The following is a 27,071-nucleotide window of genomic DNA, read 5'->3' as shown; positions in this document are numbered from 1 at the left end:
TGCCTTAGGTAGTGGAAGATACCTGAAGAACATGAACTGAGCTTACTGCAGAGGTTTGAACAAAAAATCCCAAACTTTTTCCTCAGAACTGACTCATTTTTTGAATGTTTGGGGTTAGCAGTGTCTCCTATTCCTCTTCCCCATTCATTTGTCATTAATTTTAATTAGCTTTATTTGAGATTTTTAGCTGTTTTATAATGTATGCCTTTCAAAATGTACCGTAGCTTGAGTTGAGGGCTTCTGGATTGATAGTGGTATTTCCCCAGGTGAAAGCCTGGATGGTGAGAACTAAACTGTTCTTGTCTTCTAAGATCCTGGGGACCACCATAGCATTTCAGGCTGGTTGCAAAATCAGGCTGCTACCCAAACTTCCATTCTTAAGATTTGGTAAGGCAACTGCAAAGGCTGGACATTTGCCTTAAAAACCAAGCAGGGAAGTCTAGAGCAAAAACGGTAGGCGGCAGGGGAGGAGGGGAAGATTTCCTTTGTAAATGCATTTGAGGCTTTCGTAATATGAGGTGCTACTTACTGGGGGGTGATAGTATCTAGCTCATTAAATGTCCAGTAGCCACAGTTGACATTGTTTTGTCTTTTTGGCATGAATCTTTGCTCCTGCCCCTCCTTCCCCCTCTCTCGCCCCAGAATTAGAGCTGCCTGCTCAGCCAACTTATTCTGCATGGGAAGAAAAGTCCCAATAACTCTTAATGCCTAAAATGCCCATGGAAACTTTCTGTGGTAGAAATAGTGGCAGTGACATAAAGATGATACCCTGAATTAGTGATCCAGCTCTTCTAGAACATGAAATATATCAGAAATTTTATTAAAAGAGAAATCCTTTTTCCATATATCGTATACTGCTAGTGCTCTGAGCAGTGTGGGAAGTGGCAGACGCTGAGTGGTAATGAGAGGACGACATAAGAATTTCAGAGATGGGATTACAGAAGAAGAGAGGCTATACATATTTTAAAGCAGACAGCGCTGCCTTTTTTTCTGTTCCAGATCCTGGCTCCTAAAGCTTCACCACCTCTTCCCTTTACCCTTAATTAAACTCTGCAAATTATGGTGGTAGCAAAAGCCTGATGCTTGTTCTGTTGCCCAAGACATCTCTGGATGCAATTATAGGTGTAAGAATAGTTGCCTTTGGGAGTTAGCAAAGGTGGTAGAGCAGAAGCAGAAACTGAAGCAAGTGAAGAAACGTGTGTGCAAGGACTAAGGAGAGCAAACCTCTTCTCTGGCGGTGTAGGGGAACCTGTGAAGGGTCTGATGAACGTCCACCCTGCAACAGCACTGTAAAGCACCTACTTCCAAATGTTCATGGTTGAACATGGTGAAGTTTGACCCATATTTTTGAAATATAGTTCAGTATGATAGAAAAGATTTGTCAGTTAACCTCAAGATCATAAATACCTGAAGTAGCCATCTTTCTTGAAGGTCTTGCCGAAGCACTAACTCACTCTGTGGGAAGCAGAGATTTCATACCATTGAGTGCAACAGCAGGTACGTTGAAGGCACATGCTGCATGAAGCTACTGTAAAGATGCAAAGATCCGAGGAACTATGATCTCAGATGAGAGGGAAAGCTGAGTCAGTCTTTCAGAGTTAAACAGGTATTCGGAGACAGGCTAGTTGTTACCAATGCTAACTATGCAGAGGCTGGTGGGATCTCTGTCACGCAGGGACCACAGGAGGGACCCTCCCCTGCCCTCTTGAGAACATCAGGTTGCTCCTTCCCATAGTCCTTGTCTGTACTTTTGCCCACCCAGGCCTGGGAAGAGGCCGCTTGTGTGGGAGTGGGGATAGTTTTGCACTAAGGAGGGGAAAGAGAAGTGGGCTAGGATGGATGCACAGGGGAATGGCCGTGGGGGATAGATGGTGTGTTCTTCGGGCTGCAGGTTGTCTGTAATTGAGGGAGGGGGTGGGTGATGGAGCAGTGGGGGTACAAAGTGACCCCAGGGAGTGGGCAGCTCTGTGCCCTCAGCCTTGTAAGCTGCTACAGGCCTGCAGCTTGGCTGTTAAATGTCAGCAAACTGATTCTGTGCACAAGAGCAAGGTACAGGTGCAAGCAGACACCAGGCTTTAAAAGAAGCAATTTTTCATACTCTGTGTCTGTGTATAAATAAAAGGGATTTTCTGAAACACTACTCAAATGTAAGAGTAGGACAAGTTAAATACATAAAGCATAGTCTTACTTAACTTTAGAATCTATGATGTGTCTATAATTATACCCTGTCAATCTAGGTTGATAGTCAATCTAGGGTTTTTGGTGATTCCTCCTTACTGGAATAATCCCACACTGGCTCCAGCCAACTGAAAGAGCAGTTTCAAAACCTTGAAATTTGGCTTTATTTTGAAAAATCAAGGAGGAGAATAGATCACTTCTCCTCTGAAACATGGAAAAACCAAGTTTAGTAGATTAGCAAGGGAAGAAACGGGGGAAAATTAGTAATATTGAGACCAGCATACTGTATAAATAAGATTGTCTTACTATACAAATTCTGGCTTAGGTATTAGAGCATCTTTGAATCTACTGATGTCTTCTGAACCTTTCCACTTTTATAGGAGAACCAAATTTTAGGAGCTATTTCTGTGGGCACAGCTTTGGGATAGAGCATGCCATTCCCTTTGTGCTTGGAAGAAGAGGTTTCCAGCAGTGTATTGAAATGCCACTTCCCAGCGCACCTCCACCCCACCTTGATGGTATCTAGCACCTGCCTAGCATCCCTGCTGCTCAGGGATGAACAAACACGCCAAGCCTTGCTCAGCCCTGCACTTTGTGGGGCATGAGCTGTCCTGATTTTAAATATATATTTAATCATACAAATACATATGTGTAATTAAATATATATAAGAATTTGCAGGCAGCTAGCGACTTTGCCTTGCTGCCTGGGTCCTGTGCCACCAGCATCGCAGTCCGCTTTGCGTTTCTTCCTGTGAACCTTTGCAGCAGCGTGACTGAAACACTCTCCCTTAGCTCGATACAGCGTGCTCGTTTCAGAAATGGTATTGATGGAAATCCAGCTGCTTACCTCATTATGCTTTCCTGAAGATCTCGTCGTAAAGAATTTGCTTATAGAGCCCTTGGCTCCAAGGCAAGTCATGCTGGAAATTTGCTTCTCTCTCAAAATATTTGACTGACTGTGATGCCTGTAGGATGGCTAAAATGTTCTGCTCTCTAAGGCATGGTCTGGGCCCAAACAGGAGAGAGGCAAGGCAGCATTCAATACATTGTAGCTACTTTTTAATTGACACAAAAGCTCCATTAACTCCAACTGCATACACATCTCCCAGCAGCGCATCTGGTTTTGTGCATGGGATGGTTTTAAGCATCCTCCTAAACTTATGTGAAATTAAATTAGGCTAATTATTTGGCTAATAAGTCATTCATTTATTTTTTTCTCTCTAAAACTTCCCTTTATATTTTAAAAACCAAGATATGCAGATGAAACCACCTTCTTACTACCATAGTCCTAGTACAGATTAGAAGGAGTTGATTCCCATTTATCAACGAAGAGACCATACAAAAGATACTGTTCTTTTTCAAAGTAATGTAAATATATTACATAGTGACAGTAAGCAGATTTTCTATTGAAATGCTCAGCTATTGTTTAGGATTGTAAGTAGTAATTATAAAACTAAAATATGTGTGTGTGTAAGTCTGTAATGCTCCGTGCACTTTTTAGTCTGAGATACTATTAAGTAAACCTATTTCTCCTGAGCAGCTCTATAACCGTGTTACTGGAGGACAGCTAATCCTTGTTTCCATGTTCGCTCAAGCCTTCCTGGTTCCTCCAGAACCTGATATCTTCAGTTATCTAGAAATGTGCACCCTGTGGTTCCTAAGTGGAGTATTTATGTTCTGGAGATTTTAAAACATAACCTGACAGATGATGTTCTTGATGGTTAGTAAGATGTAACATTAGGTTTTGGTGTATACATCTCGCACATATGTAATCCGTATAGTTAAATGTAATTTAGAAAAGTGTTACACTGTTCTGTCCACCCAAAATATAGTATTTTGTATCCAGGATTGATTTCCCCAGGATTTCAGGATCCTGGCAAATATTTATTGTAATGAAGTAGCTTATGTACGTGTTAAAATATTTTGCTTCATTAGACATTTGGCTTCGTGACTGATCATAAAGATCGACTCTAATCCTACTCTGTCATTTAGCCTGGCTTGTGGATTTTTCAGACAACTCCTTTTTTTTTTTTGCCAACAGATGTTGAGGGCTGGATTTGGGTTGTTTGAGCTTTTAACAGCTTTTCGAAATACCTCAAAGAATTTGCTAACGTATCACTTACAGCCTCCATCTCTCTTTAGATGAGGAGTATATACTGAGAAATGGGCAAATCATCTATATTTCATTCAAATGCAAATTTTAGAGGAACAGAGAACTGCACAAGAATTGCAAGCCCTGGGTGCTGCAGTGGTACCTACGCCAGGCTGTATCCCACAGACACTTTCTGTCGTTAGCAAGGAAAATCCCCCATCTCAAACCCGCAATGTTGTCTTTGCTGTACCTTTACCCCTTTGGGGCTAACATAGGAACAGCCCCCACCTACATTTTAAGTAAAACACTTTACACCAATGTAGTATTGCAGGTGGTTGGTCTGGAAATCTTAAAATGAAGTAGCTGGTCTCGTGTATGAACTGTTTACAGTCCAGTTCAGCAGAGTTTGCATGAAGAGCCTGTCATGGATGTGCTTCTCTCGTTTAATGTCCTTTAAAATAGCTGGCAGGCTTACAGAATATTATTTTTCTAGTTGTACAGTTCAGCTTGCAGCCAGGCTTTGCCATTTGAGACTGAACTTACAGTGGCTGGGAACTTTAACTGGTAAGTCCAGTATTTTGATAGATCTGTCAGAGATGGATGAAAGATGCAACTAAAGTGAAATCATTTTCCCCTAGCCAAACTGAAGAGTTAAGCTGATTCAATCTATGCTGTACTGGAGCAGACTCTTGTGTGAAATATAATATTTTTCTCTTGGCCAAAGCATTTTATTGCCAACATAAAAGTTTTGTATAACTATGCACGCTGTTTCACTTAAAAGCTGGCTCTCTGCTACAGATAAACAAGACCAACGCAGCTTGCTGCACTCCACTGCAAAGGCAATGCATTCAGAGCATGTGAAGTTTCCACTTCAGACTGCTGGGTGGGATCATAAGATAGAAATTGCAGAAAATAGAAAGCCATCTACTCTATTCTCCTGCTCTAAAGCCAAAATTGTATAATTCCCAACAGATTTTTCTAAAAGACCTCCATCGCACCACAGCCTTTCCAAACACCACTGCAGGACATCACCACCTTTGCCCTGAGAAAGCTGCGGTTACTGTATTACCTGATTCTTCCTTGCTGCATGTTGAACTGTTACTTCCTCTGTCTGTGGGGATACTCCCTTTGTTCTTTGCAGCAGCAAAGATGATATTTGGATGGTTACCACGGTCATTCTTCTGTCTTATGCCCTCTGTCTTCAATCTTTCCTTGCCAGTCAAGTTTTCTAGATATCTGATCAGTCTTGGTACTCTGCACTCTCTTCAGCTGGTCCGTACTTCCCATGAAGTGCAGCATCCAAAATGGGACCCAGCAGTGGAGTGAAGGCACGCCTGTGCTGCATGTCACAGAAATGCTATGTCCCAGGGCTTGTGAGCCAGGCTCCCAGTTATAGATCCCAGCGTGGCATCTGCACTTTCCCCAGCAGGATTGCGTTGTTGGGCCGTGGTCAGCCTACGCTCCTCTATGCTCTTAAAGCCCTTCCAGAAAAGCTGTGGTTTAAGCAATTGCCCTTCAGCATACATTTGTGCATAGAGTGTAGCCATTGGGGGAAAAAAAAGAAAAACAGGAATAAAAATTTTAAAAGGAAGTAATTTTTAAAAGGAAGAAATTTGACAGTTTAAAGAATTTCAGTACTGAGCATTACTGTTTGGCTCTTTGTGACATTAATAAGACTCAGCATACTGTTAAATCTTTTCAGCAAGGGAAGAAATTTGGGGAGGAGGAGGGAGGCCATGGGCTGAATGTCTCTCCGCACCCTGCTTTTCAGCTGGTTGGATCTCTGTGTGGCAGGGGGAGCTGTACTGGGAGAATTCAGTATACGGTAAGGATGGCAGGGCAGAGCAGCTGTGCAGGAGATGGGACTGTCTGTCCTCCCTCAGCCCTTTGAATGCAGGATCCTCAAACTCTTTCTGCCACATGCGGCTTGCTCAGGTGCCTGGCTGGAGAGGCAGAAACAAGAAGCGGCTGCAGGTCTCTGGAGGGTGATGGGAGAGGTGAGGGAGGAGACAGCGCAGGGTGTGGGCGCAAGATCAGGGTCTCAGGTGCTCTGACAGTCTCCTTAACTCCTCTTCAGATACCGTTTGAGTATCATGTTTACAATCACACTACTGTGTATGTATTGTACATAGTTATATATACATACAGTGTATTCACTGATGTACCACATGTATGTACCATATATATGTATATATACACATGGTACACTTGATATCTAATTTTCAGCGGGGTCTCTAAAATCTGCAACTGTACATTCTTTGTAACAAAGCTGCTATGTACAGATTGGAAAACGTAAAATACCTTGTTTGGTAACCCTAGCTGGCAATAGGGAGAGGCAGAATACAGCTACCAGCTGTAATCTGGCCATGACAGAGGTCTGAATTGCTCTGCTCTCATGGAAAGTTTCGTGAGTTTAATGGCCATAATATCTGGAAGTTGTTTAGATATCTGCCAAAAGACCCTCTCGTCAGTAGAAAGTTGATCATCATCACCAACGGGAGCTACTGCCTTTGGATTGCCCCAGGGCATGTAACACTACCTGCTGAACCCCTAATTCTGTAATTGGTGGAGCTGCCTAAAAAGCCCTCTGCTGAGAGGAGAATGACAATAATATCCCACTAAAATAAAAACAAAACACCCTAATTGCTTGAAAATTTTCTTTCCATGCACTTAGTCAATAGGTAGTAGAAAAAATCGTGTCTTCTATTTTAAAAATGGCCGTGAATCTTGCAGTTATTTTAGCAATTATCTGCTTCATAGGTAACCTTGTTTCCTGCTAGTCTTGTATCTCTCAGCTGTATCTTTATCGTGTTTCTACCAGGGTGTACTTGGTTCCACAGTGACATTGCCAGACAAGCCTAAAAATTTACAAAAAGCTTGCTTTCAGATTAGGAGGAGGGAGCTGGCTTCTAGATCTAGAAATGTGACTTTTTATATGTCTAAAAATACTTTCTTGAAGCTTAGCCTTTGCCAAATAAAAAAAAAGCTGCGTTGTGGCCTGGAAAAGTACGTGGCTGCACCCCTCTGTCGCAGGACCGTGTAATTTTGGCTCTGTCCGCGGGCTCTGATTGATGTGGCAAGAGAGGAGCACACGAAGGCCAGCATGGGCTTGGCAAACAGGCTGCGCTTACAGCCCTGGCTCCACCTTGCACGTTAAAAAAAGGGCTGGTATAGGGATATAACGAAGCATGGAGTTTCCTAAGTTCTTTCCAATATTTACAGTGTTTGAAATTTATGCTGTTTAATGGTATTGAGGGGGAAAAAAGGCAGGTGCTCTTCACTGTACATACTGGAATATGAAGGCTTTACCCCTTCCCTAGAGTTGTGATTTTCTCTTTCGCAAATGGTACGTAAAGAAATGCTGCAGATAAGACCTATCTACAACATCTATAGCTTTTCTTTTCCAGGCTTCGTCCTTGAATTAGCCCTAGAAGGCTGTGCTTCTGCAACGAGACATTACTTTGGCAGCAGGCTTAAATAACTGGTGTGATAAACCTCACCCACAGCCAGCTACCGAGAAGGTCCCTGCCGAATTTCTCCAGGCGCTGAGCAGATGTGGCTCCCACACAGGCACATCTCCCTGCCGGGGATCGTCCACTTTTTGCTTGAAACTGTTGTTCCAGTGGATCTTGCGAGGCTGTGGGAGCCATTTACAGCCCAGTTAGTATAATCTGATTAATAGCATCAAATTATTGTTGGTTTTGCAGTCAGTTAAATCAGTGAAATCAAATAAAGCTTCCCCTGGAGAGTAGGATGTGTCTAGGAGATTAAACCCCCTAAATGCTTGCTGCTGGGGTCACGAGCCTGTGACCTCTCCCTCGGTCAGCATCCGCAGCAGGAGGAGCCGTCAGCTGCCCAGAGCTGTTTTGTAAGATCACAAGATTGCTCCTTCAGCTGGCAGCCTGCGTTTACATTGACTCAGAGCTTATGAAAGCATTTCCCAAGGCTGGCTCCATATTTCATGCGTTGTTTTGGAGCTATGAACGCTGGTTTGCTTGCAGTGATTTTGCCTTTAGTTCTCTGTTTGCAGCTGTTACCATAATAGCACTTTGAAGTGGTTTCTTGGACAGAAAGCCAAGTTCCTCACTGTATAGCACCAGTGGTCAGGCATTATTTATGTAATTTAATTTTAGCTTTTTGGTGTTTAAGTAGAAAACGAGGTGAAACCCCAAAGCGAGCACAATTAGAAAAATTAAAAAGTGGAATTAGCAACAGACAGAACTCAAGACAGGCAGGGAAGCATGAGATGAAGTTGCAAACGCATTAAAAATAGCTGAAGGACGGAGAGAGAGCCTAGCCCCACTCCAAAGGGCAGGTCCCCGTGGAAGCGTGGGCACAGTGGGACTGTGAAGGTGCTCTGGTCAACCGAGGCGCTGAAGGAGAGGCTGGAACAAGCAGAGCCCTGCAGGGACCCCCCCCACACCAGTGCAGCTCCTGGCTGGGACCCTGGCTGGCACTGTCCCACCCAGTCAAGGAGCTTCCTTTCCTGGAGGGAGTTTGGGATGGGATGGGATGGGATGGGAGCGTGCGCTGTGTGTGGCACAGCAGAAGATTCACAGATCAAAGGACATTTGAGCCTGTACATCAGTGATGGGGATATTGGGAGGAAGGGGTCTGGCCCTGCCCCTTCCAAGGTCTCTGCAGCGGAGCAGGGGACGGGTTCCCCAGCCGCCTTCATCCCTCGGCTGTGTGCATGCCTGATGTAAAGCTGTTTGAAGGCTAAGGAAAGCAGTCTGAAGCAGCACAGCAGCACCCAGAAGTGAAGAGGGAATTGATGGAGTTTGTTGCTTGTAGGACTGAGGCCTGGTGGGGAGCAGCAGCATCAAGTCTGTATGTTGCTGGAGCAGGGAGAGCCAGGACTTTTCCCCACTATAAAAATAGTTGCTGTAAGATAAGAGTCAAAGGCATGAAAAACAATTCCTAGGGATAGTATCAAGGTGAAAAAAAGCACATCGGCAAGTTCGGAAGTGGCCTGTATGTAAACTTTCCAATATGTAAAAGAAAATCAGGAAAAGGTGCTTCATTAGCCTGATGATAAATGGGTAGAGCATAGGGTGGGGGCAAAGTTGATGTCGTTAATGTGAAGGATGCAAAGGTGAAGGCTGAATTGAGAAGAAATACACAAATACTGTATGGCATGTCTTTTATGCTTGTAGCCGGAGATAGCTAAGGCAATCTCCGCGGAGCTTTCAAGCTGAAGATGAGTATAAAGTTGCCCCTCCTTGTATGTGTGCGTGTGGTGTACCATGGATTTGTACATCAAAATAACTGAGCAAAAACTGCTTCCAAAGTCATAACCCCGTAAAGACAATTCTTTACCAGTTTAAAGGTAATAAAATACAATTAGTGGCAGCTGTATTTTTTTTTATAAGCTTGTGGATAGTGTTTTCACAGTATGCATAGAAAACTAATCTCACATTGGTCATTGCACTGATGCCTGATTTTTTTTTTAGTCCCAACCAGTAAGGAAAAAAACAATAAGCAAGAAGTGAAGGACTCAAGCACGTCAGTTGTATAAGCAACATTACTTGATCACAGGTCACTGTTGTAAGAGGTTAATTTACAAGCAATAAAGTACTTATATCTAAATTGAACACTGTCAAAGCTACTTTCCCTTTTGGTTTCCTTTTTATTTCTTTCTAAAAGAAATAAACCTGTTTACAGATCCTAAATGCCTAGTGCATAACACTCTATAACAAGTAAATACATATAATATACAGTGGGACAAATTTCTCTAAGGTTCACTATTGGAAATGAGAGGAGAATGTGATGCAGAGTTTGTTTGGTTACTGGAGCTTACTGTTTCAACCCACCATTATTAAAAATTACTTCATACATCCTCCATGGAAACATACAGCAAAATGTATAAACCCTAAAATGTCAGTGGGCACATGCCTGGAAGCCTCTGTTTATGTCCACCATTTAAGAAGACCAGATCTGAGCCCAAACTCACAATAAGCAGCAAGCGTTTGGAAGCACAATAAATCCCTGCCCCGTGGGGAGATGGTGGGATAGACAACCAGCAACTGGTTGTTCTTTTGCCATGTAACTCACCGCAGCTCTGGAACGAACAGACGAGTGTGGCAGAAAAACCCATATGCCATACCTATCTATAAAGTCTGCGTTGCCTTTACACATACATATTTTTCAAAACATCCCTGTTTTACTTAAATAAAAATATGGTGCTTTTCTTAGAGATTACGTTTAAATTTTTTTTTTCCCTTCGTATTACTAGTAAATCCCCTTTGGGGTAACTTAGCATTCTGGTTTTTTGTGTATTGGGGAGGGGAAGCCCCTGCTGGCATTCGAGGGCATGTTGTACCCCCACCACTGGCTCCTGTACAAGGGTCAATAGTTAGCTGATGAGTTAATCATCCAAGAGAAGGCAAAGGAATGTAAAAACTAGGATTGCCTTTCACTGTAGGAAAAACAGAAATCATGTTTTCTTCCATTCAGTAAGGCACTGTGCTTTTTTGCTGTTGATCACGGTCTTCACCTTTGCCTTCTCTTGTCCTCCTCTCCCTCTGGGGCCTGCCCTGCTTCACAATGCCCACAGGGAGGTACGGCCAGAAAGGGTCCTTTGCCATGTGCTGTCTCCTGGCTGCTTTCGTCTTTGATTAAGGAGAGCTGAAACCAGCATTTAATCCACTAAAGTTGAAAATTAAACGGGAGGGGAGGGGTGGGAGAATGCTGCAACTGCAGCCAAAGGGCAGCTGAGTAATTTGTCTGAAAACCAGCCCAACTTGGTTTCATCCAATGTTTTCAAACTCTTTCACATGGAAAAGAAGCAGAGCCATAGCAACTGCAATAGCTACGGTGTGTACAAAATTGCCAAGAGGCACAATCTTTGTGAAATATTTGTGTAGATTTTCCAGTATATCTGATCTTTTTTCTTAGCAATAACGGTGGAAGGGTAAGGCATTATCAAGGCTTAGAGACATATTCCAAGTAGGAGGAATGAATGGCTCGTCGGGAATACCTGCCTAATAACCGGCATTAGATGCCACTTCTCTGGTGGATTTGAGTTGCTGTTATTTGGTGAAGGCCTTCTGAGTATTAAGTTAAAGATGATGGGAACTGGAAGTATGACAGGAAAATACCTGCACAAGGAACTGGGCTGTATCCGAACATTTTAGGACTGAATAGATGTTTGAATAGGATGTCAGTTCAAGCCCCCCAGGGCCCATGGGAATGTGAGACCCACAGCACATCCTGGAACGCATCTTCCATCGGAGCAACCACATCCCTGCCGGTGGCTTGGGAATGGCCTGCAGAGGACACAGCTGTCACCCCCTGGGTCTCTGTTTGTGTTCCCGGGATAGGGTCCGAGAAACATTTTTCGGGCACCAAGACATTCTCCCAGAAGGTGGCAAAAAGTAGACTCCAGCAATGAAAAGGTTTAGATCCTGTCACCAGTCCCAAACGGACGTTGGTCCAGGTGATGAAGCTGTCAATCCTATTTATTCCCCTGTGGCCCTTACTCCTCCCCCATGTAAGGACCACCAGAGCTGGTGGGGAAGCCCTTGCCAGACCCCTGTTAAATATTGCTTGTATTAGACACACTGTTAATCACCGCTGTAATAATTTCTAAACTTTCCATTAAATATTTCCAGCAGCTTTTGTTCTTGCCAAAAATCTCTCCTTTTACTGTCAGTGATCAAATCAGCACCAGTTTCAAGGGCACAGAGTTAGGATAATGCTGAGAACCAAGATTATAATATTTTACGCACTTCTAATTTGGCCTGGTTCAACAGCTCTCTGGGGTAGAAAATACAACAACAGCAAATAGCAGAAACAGAACTAATTACTTATTTCAGAATTAATAAGTTGTGGCGTAGTCTGTGAGTCATTTCCTTGCTCCTTTTTTTACTCATCAAATTTGCTCATGGAGTAATTATCTTGAAGACAGGAGTAGACAGGGAGTTTTTTTTCCCAGAACAAATTTAAAGAGACATTAATATCTTGTAAGACCACGTCCCAGATGATTCACTGATAACCTTTTACAAGCGTTTACAGAATGGAGTTTGTGTAACACCACCATAGCTAACAAACTACATCGTGACAGAGGAAAAGAAAAACAATAGAAAATATTTATTGACATAGTGTGTGCATCGTATAATATCTTAATATAGCAAAGGTTTGCATTTATTTTCCCAAATGAGTTGTCATTTTGTGCAGTTAAAAATATTATAAAAACACATTTTTTGAAGTTTGCTGTCAGTCTTTAAAAAGTTAAGAACATTAAAGAATCATCACAGTTACCTCTGGAGGTTTTAAACCTAAAAGCTGTCTCACACTTGGAGCAAAAGGCTGGTGCAACAGGGACCCAAAAATACTTCCAACTCCCTTGAGATTAGTGTGCAATTTTAAACTTTCAGTTTAACAATATTCTTTATTTTTTTTCCCCATTCATACTTTAATCCAGGAATTTGTAGATGGAAGTATCTGCAATATTCTGTGCTTGAAAATTAGAAGCAGTTGGTTAAATTTCTACAAAGATACCAAACACAAACTGAAGGTATTTGAAAAAATTTATTGGCTAGAATTTGTAGCTACGTACAAAAAATGGAGCCAACATTTAAATGCTTCAAGTCTGAGATTTTTCGTTTGTTGGATTTGTTTTGTTTGTTGTGTGTTTTTTTTTTTTTCCCAATGGGGAACAGCCTTTACAGGAATCCCAACAAAATGTCAGGTTTGAGAAACTTTCAAGTGAAAGAAACTCCCTTTTCCCACTACACTCTTGGTGAGCCAGTGTGCTGGGAGGTTCACACTGCCAAGTCTTTTGGCCAGGACAAGGATCTGTTGCTTCCCAAGGACCATAAACAAGCACAAGCGTAATCCTGCGACTTCAGGCAGGGATTGTAGGTCAGGGTCAAAAACCCCTGCCTGCTAGTGGTCCCTGCCAGAACCTGAGCCCTCTCACAGCCCTTTCCTTGATGCTGTTGGCTGGGAAGAACAGCCTCATCTTTAACAGCGAAAGGAGATTGTTCATGTAACTTGTGATTTTTACATCTTAATTTATACTGTTATGCCTTTACCAGCTGCCTACTCTTTCTTACAATAGGTCCCTCTGCTACCTCGCAGCCATTTCATCTGTTACTTTTCACACTTTCTTTATCCCTTGCACACCACCTCCACCTTCCTGGTCTTACGTACCATCTACTTCTCTTGCTCTCTCTTTCTGTATTAATTGTTGTTTGCGGCCAGGTCATCCCTTATCAGCAGAATAGGAGGAATTCCCCAGCTGCTTCTGTCCTCCATGTGTAGATGAATTATTTTTTTACTTAAGCCATATTCTCTGCTGATTCATACTCCATACAGACTCATAAATCTGCAAAATTTGCATGGTAAATTATAAACTGAGTCAAGGAGTTTCTTTAAGCAATTTTTAAAGCATCAGGTACTCTATACCTCATACAACAGAAATAATTTTGCTACCTAACATTGTGTTTTTCTTTCATTAAGATAATACAAACTTAGACTTAATTTTTCACATTGCAGATAATCCCCTTGAATTCCATCGTATGTCTCAGAGCCCCAGATTAAACGCATGCACAAATGCCTTGCAGAAGCTGGTCTGGGTGTGTTAGAAGTTTGTATATGATGTTTACCTTTGGCCCAGGAAAAACTTACTTGTTAACTTCACAAATTGCCAGTAGTCCTCTAGCAAAGGAATTTGACTGAGTTTGTTTTTTCCTAAAGCCAGGAATACCGTTAAAGAAAAAGATTTACTATAGCAACTCTTATGGAAAAGCATTAGTACTGATGAAAACAAATGATGTACAGCCCAGTACTTGGAAGAGGGAAAAATCCTTTGGAGAAACATTACAAGGGCTCTGTCCCCTTCTGGGCTGGGAACCCAGCCTTGATGCTGGTGGCCTAGACAATAGCAGATCTGAACTACTAAAAATACCCCCTCCTCGTATTTTTTTATTGATAACTAGATACTAACTGCAGTTTTTTAAAGGAAATCTGAGATGATCACAGCTCAGAAATTCCTGTCCCATTTGCAGTGGCTGGTACCAAGAGCTCTACGTGGGACATCATTGACCTCCTGGGGTTGTGTGTAAGTACTCGATTTATGAACTATTTCAGAAGTCCCTGTAGTAAGCAGTCACAATGCCTACATAAAGCATTTCCTTCTCTGTTAGGCCAAGTGGCAGACTGAAATGTTGCCTGGCATGCAGATACAACAGGAATAACATTTTGTCCATGTCTTCTTGTGCCTGCATTCCGTTGCCTGAAGGTGCTGACCCAGTCAAAACAGCACATGCTCTACAAGCCCGTATATTTGCATATGTTTGTGCATGTGCACTCAGACACAGAGGCTTGAATATATATAGGTTTAATTAATTTTTATGTTGCTCTGGCCAACCTCTCTAATCTCTTAGTACCATAAAATGAGGCACTGAGCATCTAATATTTATCCTCTGAGGACAAACATTTGTTATCAGCCTGGTATGAGAACTTCAGGTCGTGGCTGAGGTATTTATAGCGGATGATTATTATAACAAGACCATTTGAAAGCTGACATCAACATTTTTCATTCTTACCTTGTACCTGATTCCCAAACTAATAAAGAAATAGATTACATTTCTGCTCTTAAGGCGTACATCTAAATAAGACTCACCAAAACAAGGAATTTACTAAGCCACCTTATCTTGATCAGTTTTGGACCCAAGTCAACAATGAGAATAATTGTGACAAAATCCACGGACTTAGGTTGACTTGTATTGGATTAACGATGCGGCACCTTACTTGTCACAGTAACTATGGAGAAAGGCACTTAAGAAAAACATTGCTGAGCCGACTTAAGAATATTGTAGGCCCATTGCATGGAGTGAGAGTATTAAATACTGGACTGAGGTGATTTAAAATTACTGTCAGCAAAGCCATACGTCTTAATGTTAACAACAATAAAAAATAATTAACCTTAAAATCTTAGACATTAATTTCTAAACTTTAAAAATTATTATTAGTTTTCTGCAAACAATCACACAAAATAAAAAAAAAAAGAAAGGTTAAGTGTTCCCTGGAAAGGCTGACATTAAAAGAAATAGTTTCTTTTAAAGTGAGATCTCTTCCAATTAATGAAATATTGCTAGAGTTATGGTATGGAAACAAGTCTTAAATTTTTATTGCTTTGGCAATAATAAGACAAAGAAAGTTGCCTGCACATTCGAAGTGTCAGGTTTTATACTTCCAATCATCTACAAAAAAGTGTGTTGTTAAAAATGATCTTATTTCATCAAAAGATATTACAAGCGTATTTTAAAGATACCAACAAACAAATAGTATTTTAAAATCTTGTTATATTGCTTTCTTCTGCACAGGAAGAAAATGTATTTTAGTCAGCAAAAACTTACGATCAAAAAAATGAAAAATTGTGCTGGTGAATAATAAAAGTATTGAAACCCAAAGGACATGACCGGAAATACACAGTATCATTTTATGTTATTAGATTCACATAGCACCATTTTGCGCTTCAAAATCTTGATATAAAATAAAAGATATAGACTTGCGTAGCAATCAACAATAATTTTTTAAAAAGTGATTTGTATTTGAAGGTGTGTAAAAGTCCAGCTCACTTTGTGTTTTCATTAAATATATGATTCAGCAAACATATTGAACCAAATTATTTGCTAACTACTGCTGCTACCTAACAAGATATCTGTTATAACATACAGGATAGTTCTTCTACCATTCAGAAGGTGGTATAATTTAGTTAGGAGAAATTTTTAGTTTAACCTTGTAACTCATGTTGAGGTGGAGTCTGAATATGACATGGTTGCAAAACCGTATAAAGCCAAACTAAAATATTGCTTTCCAATTCCCAGTCTAATACATACTATCCTACCTATGAAGCTGAACTCATATAAAAGTAATTTATAAAAACTGCAAAAATGGTTAGCACCCAAAAAATCTGTCATCTGTGAAGCTCTAAATGATTGTCAAATAGCCACTTCAGAAGTCAGTGACTTCTCCCAATGGTAAAGCTAAACGTTTGACTAGAAACTAAACCTACAGCTCTCCAAATACTAATTGGAATGCAAATGCCTGTGTTTAAGACTTCTATAACTTCTCAAAGAAGATTTAAAGGCATTAAATTATGTCCTGATGTTTCTTCTTCTTCCAAACATGGAAACTTCTACGTTCATTGATTTCTTTTTGCTGTTTTCACTGAGCAATGAAGTGAAACTTGTCTTTAAGGTCTAACCCTCAGCTACAGAAATTTGGGGGTTCCATGGAAGTGTTCCTGCAGCAACCAGAGGAGGAAGTTTTCCAAACTAACAAGTATGAAGTAGACTGCTGCTTCTCAACATGGAACTGTGGTCTTTAGAGAATGCCAAAATAATGTCTTGGTCTCATGCAGTTCTCTGGATCATTCTGCACATACAGTAATGTGCTGTATGCACAATTTGCATTTGAAGAATTGGAACAGAACCCTGAGAAAAGCAAATCCATTGGAAAAATAGATATTGTTTAATAATACCAGTTTGAGGTGTTTCAATCCTTCCCTTGGAAAAAAAATGACAAACAAGTGTAGTCATTTTTTTTCTGATGTGAATTATTTGAATTTATCACAATTGCAAACATAAATATAATTCGGGATTTTAAGTGCATACCTAGGGTTGATTTAGAAATTAGAAATATTTTGTTTGGCGATTCTACCCATCCCCCAGCAATTCAGCGTTCCTCAAGTCACCATAACATTACTTGTGAGCTTTGAGTTCAAAAACATCCTGACGTGGAGTGACGTTCTTCCAGTAACTGCTGCAGCAGACTTTCACTCTATGGTAATACGGGTGCTAAGCGAGTCAGGTTCAGCTCTCCTTAGCCTTGTGTGCAATTCTCATCATTCCCATGTATCCAGAAGCAAATCTGGGCATATTTGAGAGGAGTAATTCGTACTGCTACATTGTAATCCTGCTGTTCACCATTGACATCCACCCACTGATGGCCTGAGTAAACCGCGATGATCTTGCGTTTCCACTTCTTTTTGTTCGGCTCCTTAAGACGGAGATAGACACCAGATCCAGTGGAGCCGGGCTCAGCATCACAGTACTGATAAAAGAGATCATTGGACTCATCGGAAATGCTACAAAATCTATAGACCAGCTGCCCAGATCGATCATTGTCAAAACCTGAGAAGTGGATCATGCTCCCAGGCATCATTTTGATTGTTGGGCTGATTCCCAGCTCCATGTATTTCCTTTTGTGGGGACGCTTGAGCTCAAGAACAGCATAATCATAATCCAGGGCAATATCCCCAGAGACACCCTTAAACCAGCCTTTTGGGATGTGAGTACTCTTCACTCTGGTCCACTGGAAGGAGGGCATGCCATCTGAGGTCCCCTGTTTCCTCCCAGCTCTCCTCTGCTTTCTCCCACCACCTTTGGATTGTCGCCTTAGTTCTGTGGCAACTTCAGGATCCTCTTGGGCCGCAGAAACTTCTCTCCTACTTCTTTTAGCACCTTTGCGTTTTCTGCCGTCGCCTCGGGATTTCGTCTTCATCAGGCCCACCCTCAGTCTTTTGCTGCCCTTAACATAATCCTTGCCGTTGTGCAGACAGTGGGCAGCTGTTAGCACGTGCTTAGGGGAAATGAGAATGCCACTACAGCCGGTGGAGATCTTCACAGCTGTGTTGAACGGAAAGTTGGTCATAAACCGCTTGTCGTAGATGCTGAACCTACTGTCCGTTCCATATATCTGCCTCTTCTTTCTCGAAGACCTTCGTGTGGTTGTGTTTCCAGCTGGGTCAAGCACTAGTCCCAGGACATTCACTTCAGTCAGGGTCCGTGTGCCGTTTTCAAAAACGGTCTCATAGGATAAGAGGTCCTTCAAGTCAGACGAGCTTGGCACCGGCAATTTTCTTTGACATTCAATTCCACATACACTGTTCAGCTCTAATTTGGTTTTTGCTTCAAATTTAGGGCTGTCAAGGGAGAAAGTTCTTTCGCTCACAATCTGGGGAATCTTCTTTAAGTGCCAAGTAAAGTCTTGTTCAGTTTCTGTTCCATTAGTGAGACCCAATATAGGTATGAAAAATATGAATAGCAGTAACATGTGCTCCATTTTATCTATTTTTTTCTAAAACAAGAAAGAGAGATTTGAAAATACGCATTGGAAATATACACAGTTATCTTAGTATCTTCAAAGTATAACCATGCACTATTAACACTGACACCAGTGGAACAGAATTTAACACTCTGCACAAAATAGAAATGCCTCAGATATTCCCTGTATTGCCTCTGACGCTTCCAACGGTCTCCAGTAAGATGGGCGCAACAAGTCAGCCAGCATCCATGCTGCGCTACCTACTGGAAGGTGGAAACAACTGAGTTTTACCCGCTTTTCCTTCAGCAGGGCAGTAGTTTGAGTCATTCCACTCTGTACAGCGCCCTGTTTTTGTTTACCCCGTAGGAATGCAATTACGTTTTACGCTTCTGCTTCTCTTCTCTATAGCTACCGGTTGTAGGTAGAACATGGTTGAAAACCACCAATGTATTCAAAAGTCACATTCAAAACTTGGGATCCAGGCAGAAGTGGACAGACAGACTACACTCGTGAGACTTAGGAACCCAGACCAATTGTGGTCTTTCATATAATGGCCAAAAAGTAGGAGCTTTAAGTGACCTAAAAATCACCAATTGTTCTGCATTACCCACCCAGCTAAGACCTGTGAACCTGCCTGCTATGGAAAATGACACTTTGCTAATTGCTCTCCCACGGAACCAACTTAGAAAGATCTCCTTTCCCCTTTCAAAGTTTATGTTGTCTGGATGTGACAGATGGAGCAATTTGGGCACCTAAACAAGGTGGCAAGTCCCATTTTAAATGCTTTCAGCTTTTGCTGCTCTGAAAGCACAGGTCTCCTGCAGATCCTGCGTGGTATCTCCCTGCGTGCCGTGGCCACCAAAACCTATGTGTGGATGTCTGAATCTCTCTCAGGGTGTCAGAGAATTTCAAAATCCATGGTTGGAGGGGCCAGACGAGTGAGGAAAGTAGAAGGTTGCTGGTCTAGAGGACTCTCCTGGTTATATACATGCAGGAAAGCCCAGCCAAGTAAGAGGGACAAGTCTGCTGACTCATCACATGCCTTTTTCCTGCAGGATCCCACAAAGGCTGCATGAACCATGCTGTCTGGTCACATGTGGAAAGCCCGACCTAGGTGGGGTGATGGACCACACAAAGAACTAATACTTTAAATGGGAAAGACAAAAAGCAGCATTATTCCCATCTATAGCTGGGAAACATGCAGAAAGAATGTAAAATTGTTAGAAGTCTGTGGCAGAGCCAGAAACTGAACCCAGAAGTCTTGATTCCGAGCTCAAAACATTACTGAAAAGACCATTCTTCTCCTTTGGCAGCAGTGATGTCAGTGGCATTAACCAACTACTGGCCGCTGCCATTGGGAAAGCTGCGCTCCGTTCTCATATCCTTCATTCCAATTACATGGAAACCTCAGCTGTGCAGAGAGAAAGGGCCTATGATTAAACTTTAAAAGCCAAGCAATTCAAGGGTATGTCTGTGGTGAAGCTCTCAGGTTTACATTGTAATGGCAGTGTAAATCAGGGCAAAGATAATCGCTTTCCTTTTCTTGAGCTTAGTTTAGAATAATACGAGTACTGCTATCCAGTGAAACAGCCTGGTTACAAGCTAACTAAAGATCTAGCATGAAAAAAGAGGAGTATGTGTGCAACATGGAAAAAGAAGTGGTAACATCACTTTAAAAGCTGACCATGGACCAACGACTCCCATAATTTTGAGGCATCTTCACCATACAGACATAGTTCTTGTCTATAAGAGGTAACAATTGTCACTTTTTAGCTAACTAAGCGCTACGGTTCAAACACAGCTTGTGGCTTCTGATGCCAAATTCAGAGGGTGTTTTTTTCTTTTAGAGTAATTTTTAATGCTTTTCACCTTCGCCTGCATGGAACACCAACTTTGACCCGGAGTTTACTTATTAGGATATATAAAAAACACATTTTACAATACAGTATAAAGATACCCACCCTGGCTTTAAAGTAGCTAACTCAGGTTTTGGAGAAGATGTGCGGACTTTCATAAGACATCTGGAGATTACAGTGACTCACAGGCGTAAGCTCTGGGGTGTATATGGTCATACTAAAAGATATCTGAAGGTTTTGAAAGCAGAGCAGAGTCATCCTAGGCACAAGATTTTTTAGAGAGACACCAATTGACCGTAACAGTCTAGATTATTGGTATAGCAGAAATGCACATATTTAAACATTAACTTTTGTATACAAAGTTACCTTCAAAGTATTGTTTTGGTTATTGATCAGATCTTCAAATTTGAAGAGGAATGATAATTTTACATATTTATGGAAAAATGATAAGGTATCAAAATAAAGAAATATTATTATGAGAACACAAGAATAGCTTTCGTAGCCTGACCAAAGATCCACCTCACCTAAAATCCTGTTTCTGACACTGACCAAAGATGGATTCCTAGGGTAGAGCACAAGAATAGGGCAACTATGTATGTCCCTCCTCCCTCAGGGTCTCTTAGCTTACAACCAGTTGCACCTCATGGACTTTAAACCAGAGGTAGTTTCTGTAGTGTGAGGAAACCTCAGTGGATTTCTCTTCCATAGTTGCCCAGTCTTCCCTTGAATCCATACAAAATTTTGTATCCAGAATGTTCTGCGTCAAGAAGTTCCACAGTTTAATTACATGTTGTATGAGAAAGCATCTCCTTTTCTTTATTTTCAAACTGTCACAAACTAGCATGGTTTGATGATAAATAATGTGATATTAATGCAGAAAAGCTGGTTTTAATTTGCTTTGCTGTTATATATAGCTGTTGAACAGATAAAAGGTATTAAGAAACCCAGTTCTTCTGTCAGGCTCGAGAATGCCTTTTCTATGTTCTTTCCTAGAATACTCCTCCCTTTCTCAGCCCTTCCTCAGGGTCTGGGTATTTGGTATTTCTCTGTAGCTGAATTTTGTAAGCCATAAGGAAAGTTCATTCACTAACTGCTAGTTCATATAGAAAGTCTTAGAGGTGGCTGAGTTGATATCATTCCACTGCGATGGCTGAAGTCTACCTAGCTGGACCCATAACTAGCTTCGCTTTATAGAGAGACTTTCTGCAAGCAAATGGGTGGAGTACTATGGCTCCCTTCCGCCACTCTTTAAAAAGAAAAACACCAAAACCAAAAGATGCATTGGAGCCTCCCGTTTGAAGTACTATACTCAAGTGCTCACTACTTACAAAGGCAGTCTTGGAAGCCAAAATTTTCATCATTTTATAATGAACCACTTGTTGCATGTAATGAACTAACTACGCTTGAGTAGAACTGGAACAAGTCCAAGCCGAGGAACTTGAAAAAAATGGTAATTCTCATTACAGACCAGAGCAGTGGTCCTACTAGGCAGCATTGTCATTTACAGCCATGCACTTAAGCTCTGTTTACTAACCTGATCTCTACCATTTAAGCAAGGCCAGCTTCAAGCATGGGCAACGTCAGCGGTTGCCATGGCCCAGTACAGGTTGCTGGCAAGGGGGAACACAGGGGTTCCTCTTGCCAGATGATAGGGATGGAAATGTGTAGACAGCTGCAAAGACACCTTTGCAGGGTGAAAGAAAGGCAGAGAGAATACATTCTCCAGAGGAAGGAGGAAATGCCTTGAGAAGGCTACAAGCTGGATGCAAGAAAAAACACTCAATATCTTACACTTTCTGCCACGCTGTTCTCCACTCTTCTTCCAAACCCCAAGCTGCTCTGCCCTCTTCTTTGCTTCGCTCCTTTCCCATACAAATTTTGGGTTGGCTTACAGTAATTAGAAGCCTTCAGTCAGCTCTGTCTTTATGATAGGATGAATTGCTTCAGAGAAGACAGAAGAAGATGGAAACTAGAAAGTGAGAGAGACATCCCCAGCTCCATGAAAATGTTGAAATTTTTCCTCCAGTTTCCAAACCCAGCTGGTAACGGTGAGGACTCCCGGTTTGGTGGCATTCCAGCTGCCAGGCATATGTATATAATTAAAAGTATTTTCAGTTCTTCTAACTTCTTGCTTCCAACATCAAATCTTTCTGCATTCACAGGACAAAACCTACCCATGTCCTAACTTTTCAGGATATCCTTCAAATACTTTATCAGTATAACCTATCTTACTCCAGCAGAATGCATCTCAAATGCTTAGGGGAAGGCTTGTAGTCAAGGAGAACTAGAATATGTTTCCCTTCAGGCTACCCCAGAGTGAATTTACACGTCGGTGTAGCTCAGACAGAAGAAAAGTTGTGTCCAGCTACCTGACAGCGTTTTATCTTTGTCTGTTCAGTGCAGCCTGTGCTCTGGGGTTTCCTTCTTATTGTAGGAAAGTCGGCACATTTCAAACTAAGCTTACATAATTTTAAATGCAGTTTTCAGACCATAAAATATTAGAGGTTGCTACACTAACCAGCTCCTTTAACTGCTTTTGGCCTTATTCTTGAAATGGCCTGAAAGTTGGAATTCACAGTTCTACTCTGACAAAGCAAAATAGAGAACAAATTTTGGAAATCTCACACTCCCTGGAAGAAACCATTACCCTAACCTTATCTGCCACTGCGCTTTTCACTCCTCTGGGTGTGCTCACTCTAGAGATTGGTGCATAGATTTCATCCTCCACTCTGACTTACGGAGAAAACCCCACTGCAACTCCTGGCTCTTACAAAATTTAAGCAGCTTCAGTAGGCGTAAGAAGAGCTAATTTCACACGGCAGGTGTGACAGCTCATTTCTGAAATCACACACGCGGGGGGAAATAAAGAAAGGGGGGATGAATGGCAGTGGGGACAGGGGCTTCACCTCCGACGACGCGGTTTTCCCTCTCCCGGCCGCCCCGGCCGCGGCCGCGGGGTGGCGCGCCCGGACAGCCGGCGGCCCAGGAACCGCCGCCGGCCCAGCCGAACCCTCCGCCTGCCATCCCGCGGGTCCCGGGCTGGCCCCACGGCAGCCCCCGCTCCTCCCAACCGGCCCCGCCGCCGGGCTCTTCTCCCCGCTCCTCCGGGTCGGGGGGAGGCGAGGCGGGGAGGTCGCGTCCCGGCCGCTGCTCCGCCGCTGAGCGGCTCCGGGGGTCGAGACCTGCCAGCCGGGGCGGCCCCAGGCAGCGGCCCCCGGGACGGGAGCGGGCGGGCACCGGCCGGGAACCAGCCAGCGGGGACGGGGGCGCTTTGCTGGGATGGCCGCTTTTCCACTGCCCGCTCCGCTTCTGCCGGCCGCTCCTGTGCATTACCATGTTAAAGCCCAGGGGTTTCCTGGAGGACGCCGAGGGTTTGGAGAGCAAGGCTTTAACTCTACAGCTCTTGACCCATCCCCTGGTCCTGCTTTCCGCGGGAGGCTCTGCTTTTCCGCGTCTGATCCAAAGGAGTTCCCTTTCTGCAGAGCCTGCAAGATAAATACCTTGGCACGGCTTTTTTTGCCATTCCAAGATAAATCTGCTTCCAGCAGTGACGAATCTGGATGAAATTAGTGTCAATTCCAGAAGAGCGCAGGGATGGTAGCGCGAATACTGAGGGGATGAATCAGAATTAAAGGAGAGGTTGTTTTGAAGGGTGAAGAGGCTCCCTGCCTGCTCCCCGCAGAAGACACAGCACAGAGACGAACCCCTGAAAGCCCAATCAATATGCCCCTTGCTTCCGTCCCGTTAGCCGTCTTGTGAAACCAGCTTCAAATAAAAGAAAAAAGGACCAAAGAAACGTGTCACGTTTTAGTTCTATCAAGAATACATCTATCAGGCTAAAGGGGCAGGAGCTTCACACAAAACTCTTCAGCTGCCAAGCCCAAGGTACTGACATCGCTCAGCCTCATCATTTTTTAAAACGACCCGTGTAGGACGGTGGTTAAAAAATCACCTTACGGAGGTGACCTCGGACTGCCCGGTCTCCGGCCCCGGGCTGCCCCGACCCCGGCCCCGGGCAGCCACCCTCAGCCCCCATTCCCAGCTCCCAGCCTGCCCACCCAGCGCTGCCCCGACCAGGTCTCTCGGGACAGCCTCTCCCCCCACGGTTGGCGTCGCGAAGGGTTTCTTTCATACCTGGCACCCCGCAGGACGAAGGGAGGGGAAGGCGGCCGCAGCCCCGGGGCGCAGGCTCCCGGCTCCCCGCTCCGCGCCGCCCGCCCGCCGCCCAGCGCCCGCGGCTACTGAGGACGGGGCGGGGGGAGCTGCGAGGTCTTCCCAGGCGGGGGAGGGGATGGAAAAAGGAAAAAAAAAAAAAAGAAAAAGGAGGCGAGAGGGAGGAGGCCGGGAGGGCGAGAGGGGGAGGGCCGAGGGGAGCGGAGAGGCAGATCCCGGTATCTCCTCGGATGGGAAGGGAAGAAGGGGCTCTGCCTGCGGGGCGGGGAGACGCATCGCCCCGGGAGAGGCTTCCTCTCGGCGCCGGGCGGAGAGCCGGGGTGACCCGCGCAGGGACGGGGCGGGGGAGGCTGCCGAGCGGGGGGAGGGGAGGCGGAGACAAGCGGGGGGGCGGAGGGACCCCGTCCCGGGGGGAATGGCGGGAGGGCGCCGCGCCACCTGCGTGCCGAGGCTGCCGGGCACGACGGGACCGGGCGGCGGTGGCAGCGGGGAGGGCTGCTCCGTTCTGACCCGCCGTAGGGCTCCTGGGGAAGGCGAGGGGCGGCTGCCGGCTCCACAGAGGGCTCCTCGGGCCGGGATGGGGCTTGCGGCTGCGGGGAGTGGCGTTCCCCCGACCCGTGGCCGGCCCGCGCCTCCCTCAGGGGCGTCCCGGCCCCCCGCCGCCCTGGCCCCGCTCCTCAGGGCCGCCCCGCTCCTCAGGGACCCTCCTGGCCCCACTCCTCTGGGGTGCCCTTCTCATACAATCATAGAATAGAATCATAGAATCATTAAGATTGTAAAAGACCGCTAAGATCATCCAACTGTCAACCCAACACCACCATGCCCGCTAAACCATGTCCCTAGGCGCCACATCTACACATCTTTTAAATACTTCCAGGGATGGTGACTCAACCACTTCCCTGAGCAGCCTGTTCCAATGTTTAACCACTCTTTCAATACAGAAATTTTTCTTAATATCTAATCTAAACCTTCCTTGACGCAACTTGAGGCCATTTCCTCTTGTCCTATCGCTTGTTACTTGGGAGAAGAGACCAACACCCACCTCACTACAACCTCCTTTCAGGTAGCTGTAGAGCGTGATAAGGTCTCCCCTCAGCCTCCTCTTCTCCAGGCTAAACAGTCCCAGTTCCCTCAACCGCTCCTCACAAGGCTTGTTCTCCTCCCCAGCCTGGCTCCTCAGGGCCTCAGAGGCCAGGTGAGAAGCACCTCTCTCTTTTTCCCATCACTTTTCACCCCTCTCTTTCTGCCTTCCACTTCCCTTGGTGTCCCTTTTGTCTCCACTCCCAAGGCAGAAGGCTTTGGGTGGTGGTCTCTGCTCCGTGGATCAGCCCCTTGCACTACAACAAGGTCCCCCCCCCCAAGCTTTCCACGGCTACATAGATGCACAACGTGAAAAGCTCGTTCACTAACCACTTTTGCTTAACCTGAGTAGTTTCAATGAACTCATCTGCTGAAAACTCGGCTCACAATAGATGAGGGCCCACTGATTTGCCAAAACCAGCAGGAAATTTGTGGCATTGCTAGAGATCAGACTCAGATCTCCAGAGAGTCGTTTCGTTGTCTTAATCATAGGCATATCCTTCCTTTAAAAGACTTAACTTCTGAAATTTAGTGGAACCAATTATATAAATAGGTTGGAAATAAGGCTTTGGCCCACAACTGCACCCTGCAGTTGCATTTTGAAGACTGAGGTTGATTTCTTCAAAATGTAAATTTTGTTTGCAGTTCTGTTTTTGTTGTTGTTGTTTGTGTGTACAAGTTAAAATCAAAGTGTAATAATAATTATTCATGTGCCTGGGAAAACGAACTGAAGAATTCCCAGTTTAATTAACAAGGCGAGACAGAAATGAGTATAAGGTAGTTAAGTTTTACAAGCAATTTCTTGAACATAAGAGCTTCCATACTGGGTCAGACCAAGGGCTTTGCTGGACCAATATCGTATTGCATTAGTAAAGGGCAAGGTCATGCAATAGTCTCCTCCGACACTTTCCCTGCCACCAATATTTCAAACTCAGAGATTTTCTGAGGCAGATGTAGTTTCTATGACCTTAGTAACCTTCACTGGATTTCTCCAGCAGGCACTTGCTTGTCTTCCCTTAAACCTACATAGATCTGTAGCACCTACAACATGTCGTGGTTCCAAGTTCCACAGGTCAACCACGTGTTGTGTAAAACCTGCCTCCTTTTGTGTATTTTCAACCTGGCTACTGCTAGCTTTGTTTGATGTTTGCTAGTTCTTTACCATAGGTCCTGTAGCCCGCCCCCACCCTGAAGGATTCTAGGTAAGTTAGCTGTACTTTACACAGAAGATGTTCCTGTTTTCCATCCTGCTGCTGTGGTGCAGGGACCAGAACAGCATCTGAAGCATGACACGGCCAAACACTTCTTGGCAGTGGCAAGTAGAAAACAAGGAGCAACAACTACTTGCATTGGGCAGCTGTGTTGAGCAACAACGACTGCAGCTTGGGAGGTTCAAACTGGACATTGGGAAAATTTTCTTCACCAAAAGGAACATGCAACACTGGAACAAATTGCCCAGACAGGTTGTGGAATCGCCATCCTTGGTGGTTTCCAACACTCAGCTCGACAAAGCCACAGCTGACCTGATCTAGTGTTGGCAATAGTCCTGCTTCAAGTGAAAGGTTGGACTGGGTGACCTGCAGAGGTCCCTCTCAACCAATATTTCTATGATTCTTTACCTATAAAGAAGATGC

General features: G+C 43.9%; 1 protein-coding gene across 1 annotated transcript; it reads right to left on the bottom strand.

Annotated features, from left to right (window-relative positions):
• Window positions 1–16,882: 16,882 nt before the first annotated feature.
• Window positions 16,883–18,361, bottom strand: PRSS35 (serine protease 35). The gene has a single exon (XM_075148039.1). It carries the CDS (start codon window positions 18,344–18,346, stop codon window positions 17,105–17,107), a length of 1,242 nt encoding a protein of 413 aa, XP_075004140.1. The 5' UTR covers window positions 18,347–18,361; the 3' UTR covers window positions 16,883–17,104.
• Between the last annotated feature and the right edge of the window lie 8,710 nt (window positions 18,362–27,071).

Source organism: Calonectris borealis, chromosome 3, assembly GCF_964195595.1.
Source record: "Calonectris borealis chromosome 3, bCalBor7.hap1.2, whole genome shotgun sequence".
Lineage (NCBI taxonomy): Eukaryota > Metazoa > Chordata > Aves > Procellariiformes > Procellariidae > Calonectris > Calonectris borealis.
This window is presented reverse-complemented; position numbering and strand designations above follow the sequence as displayed.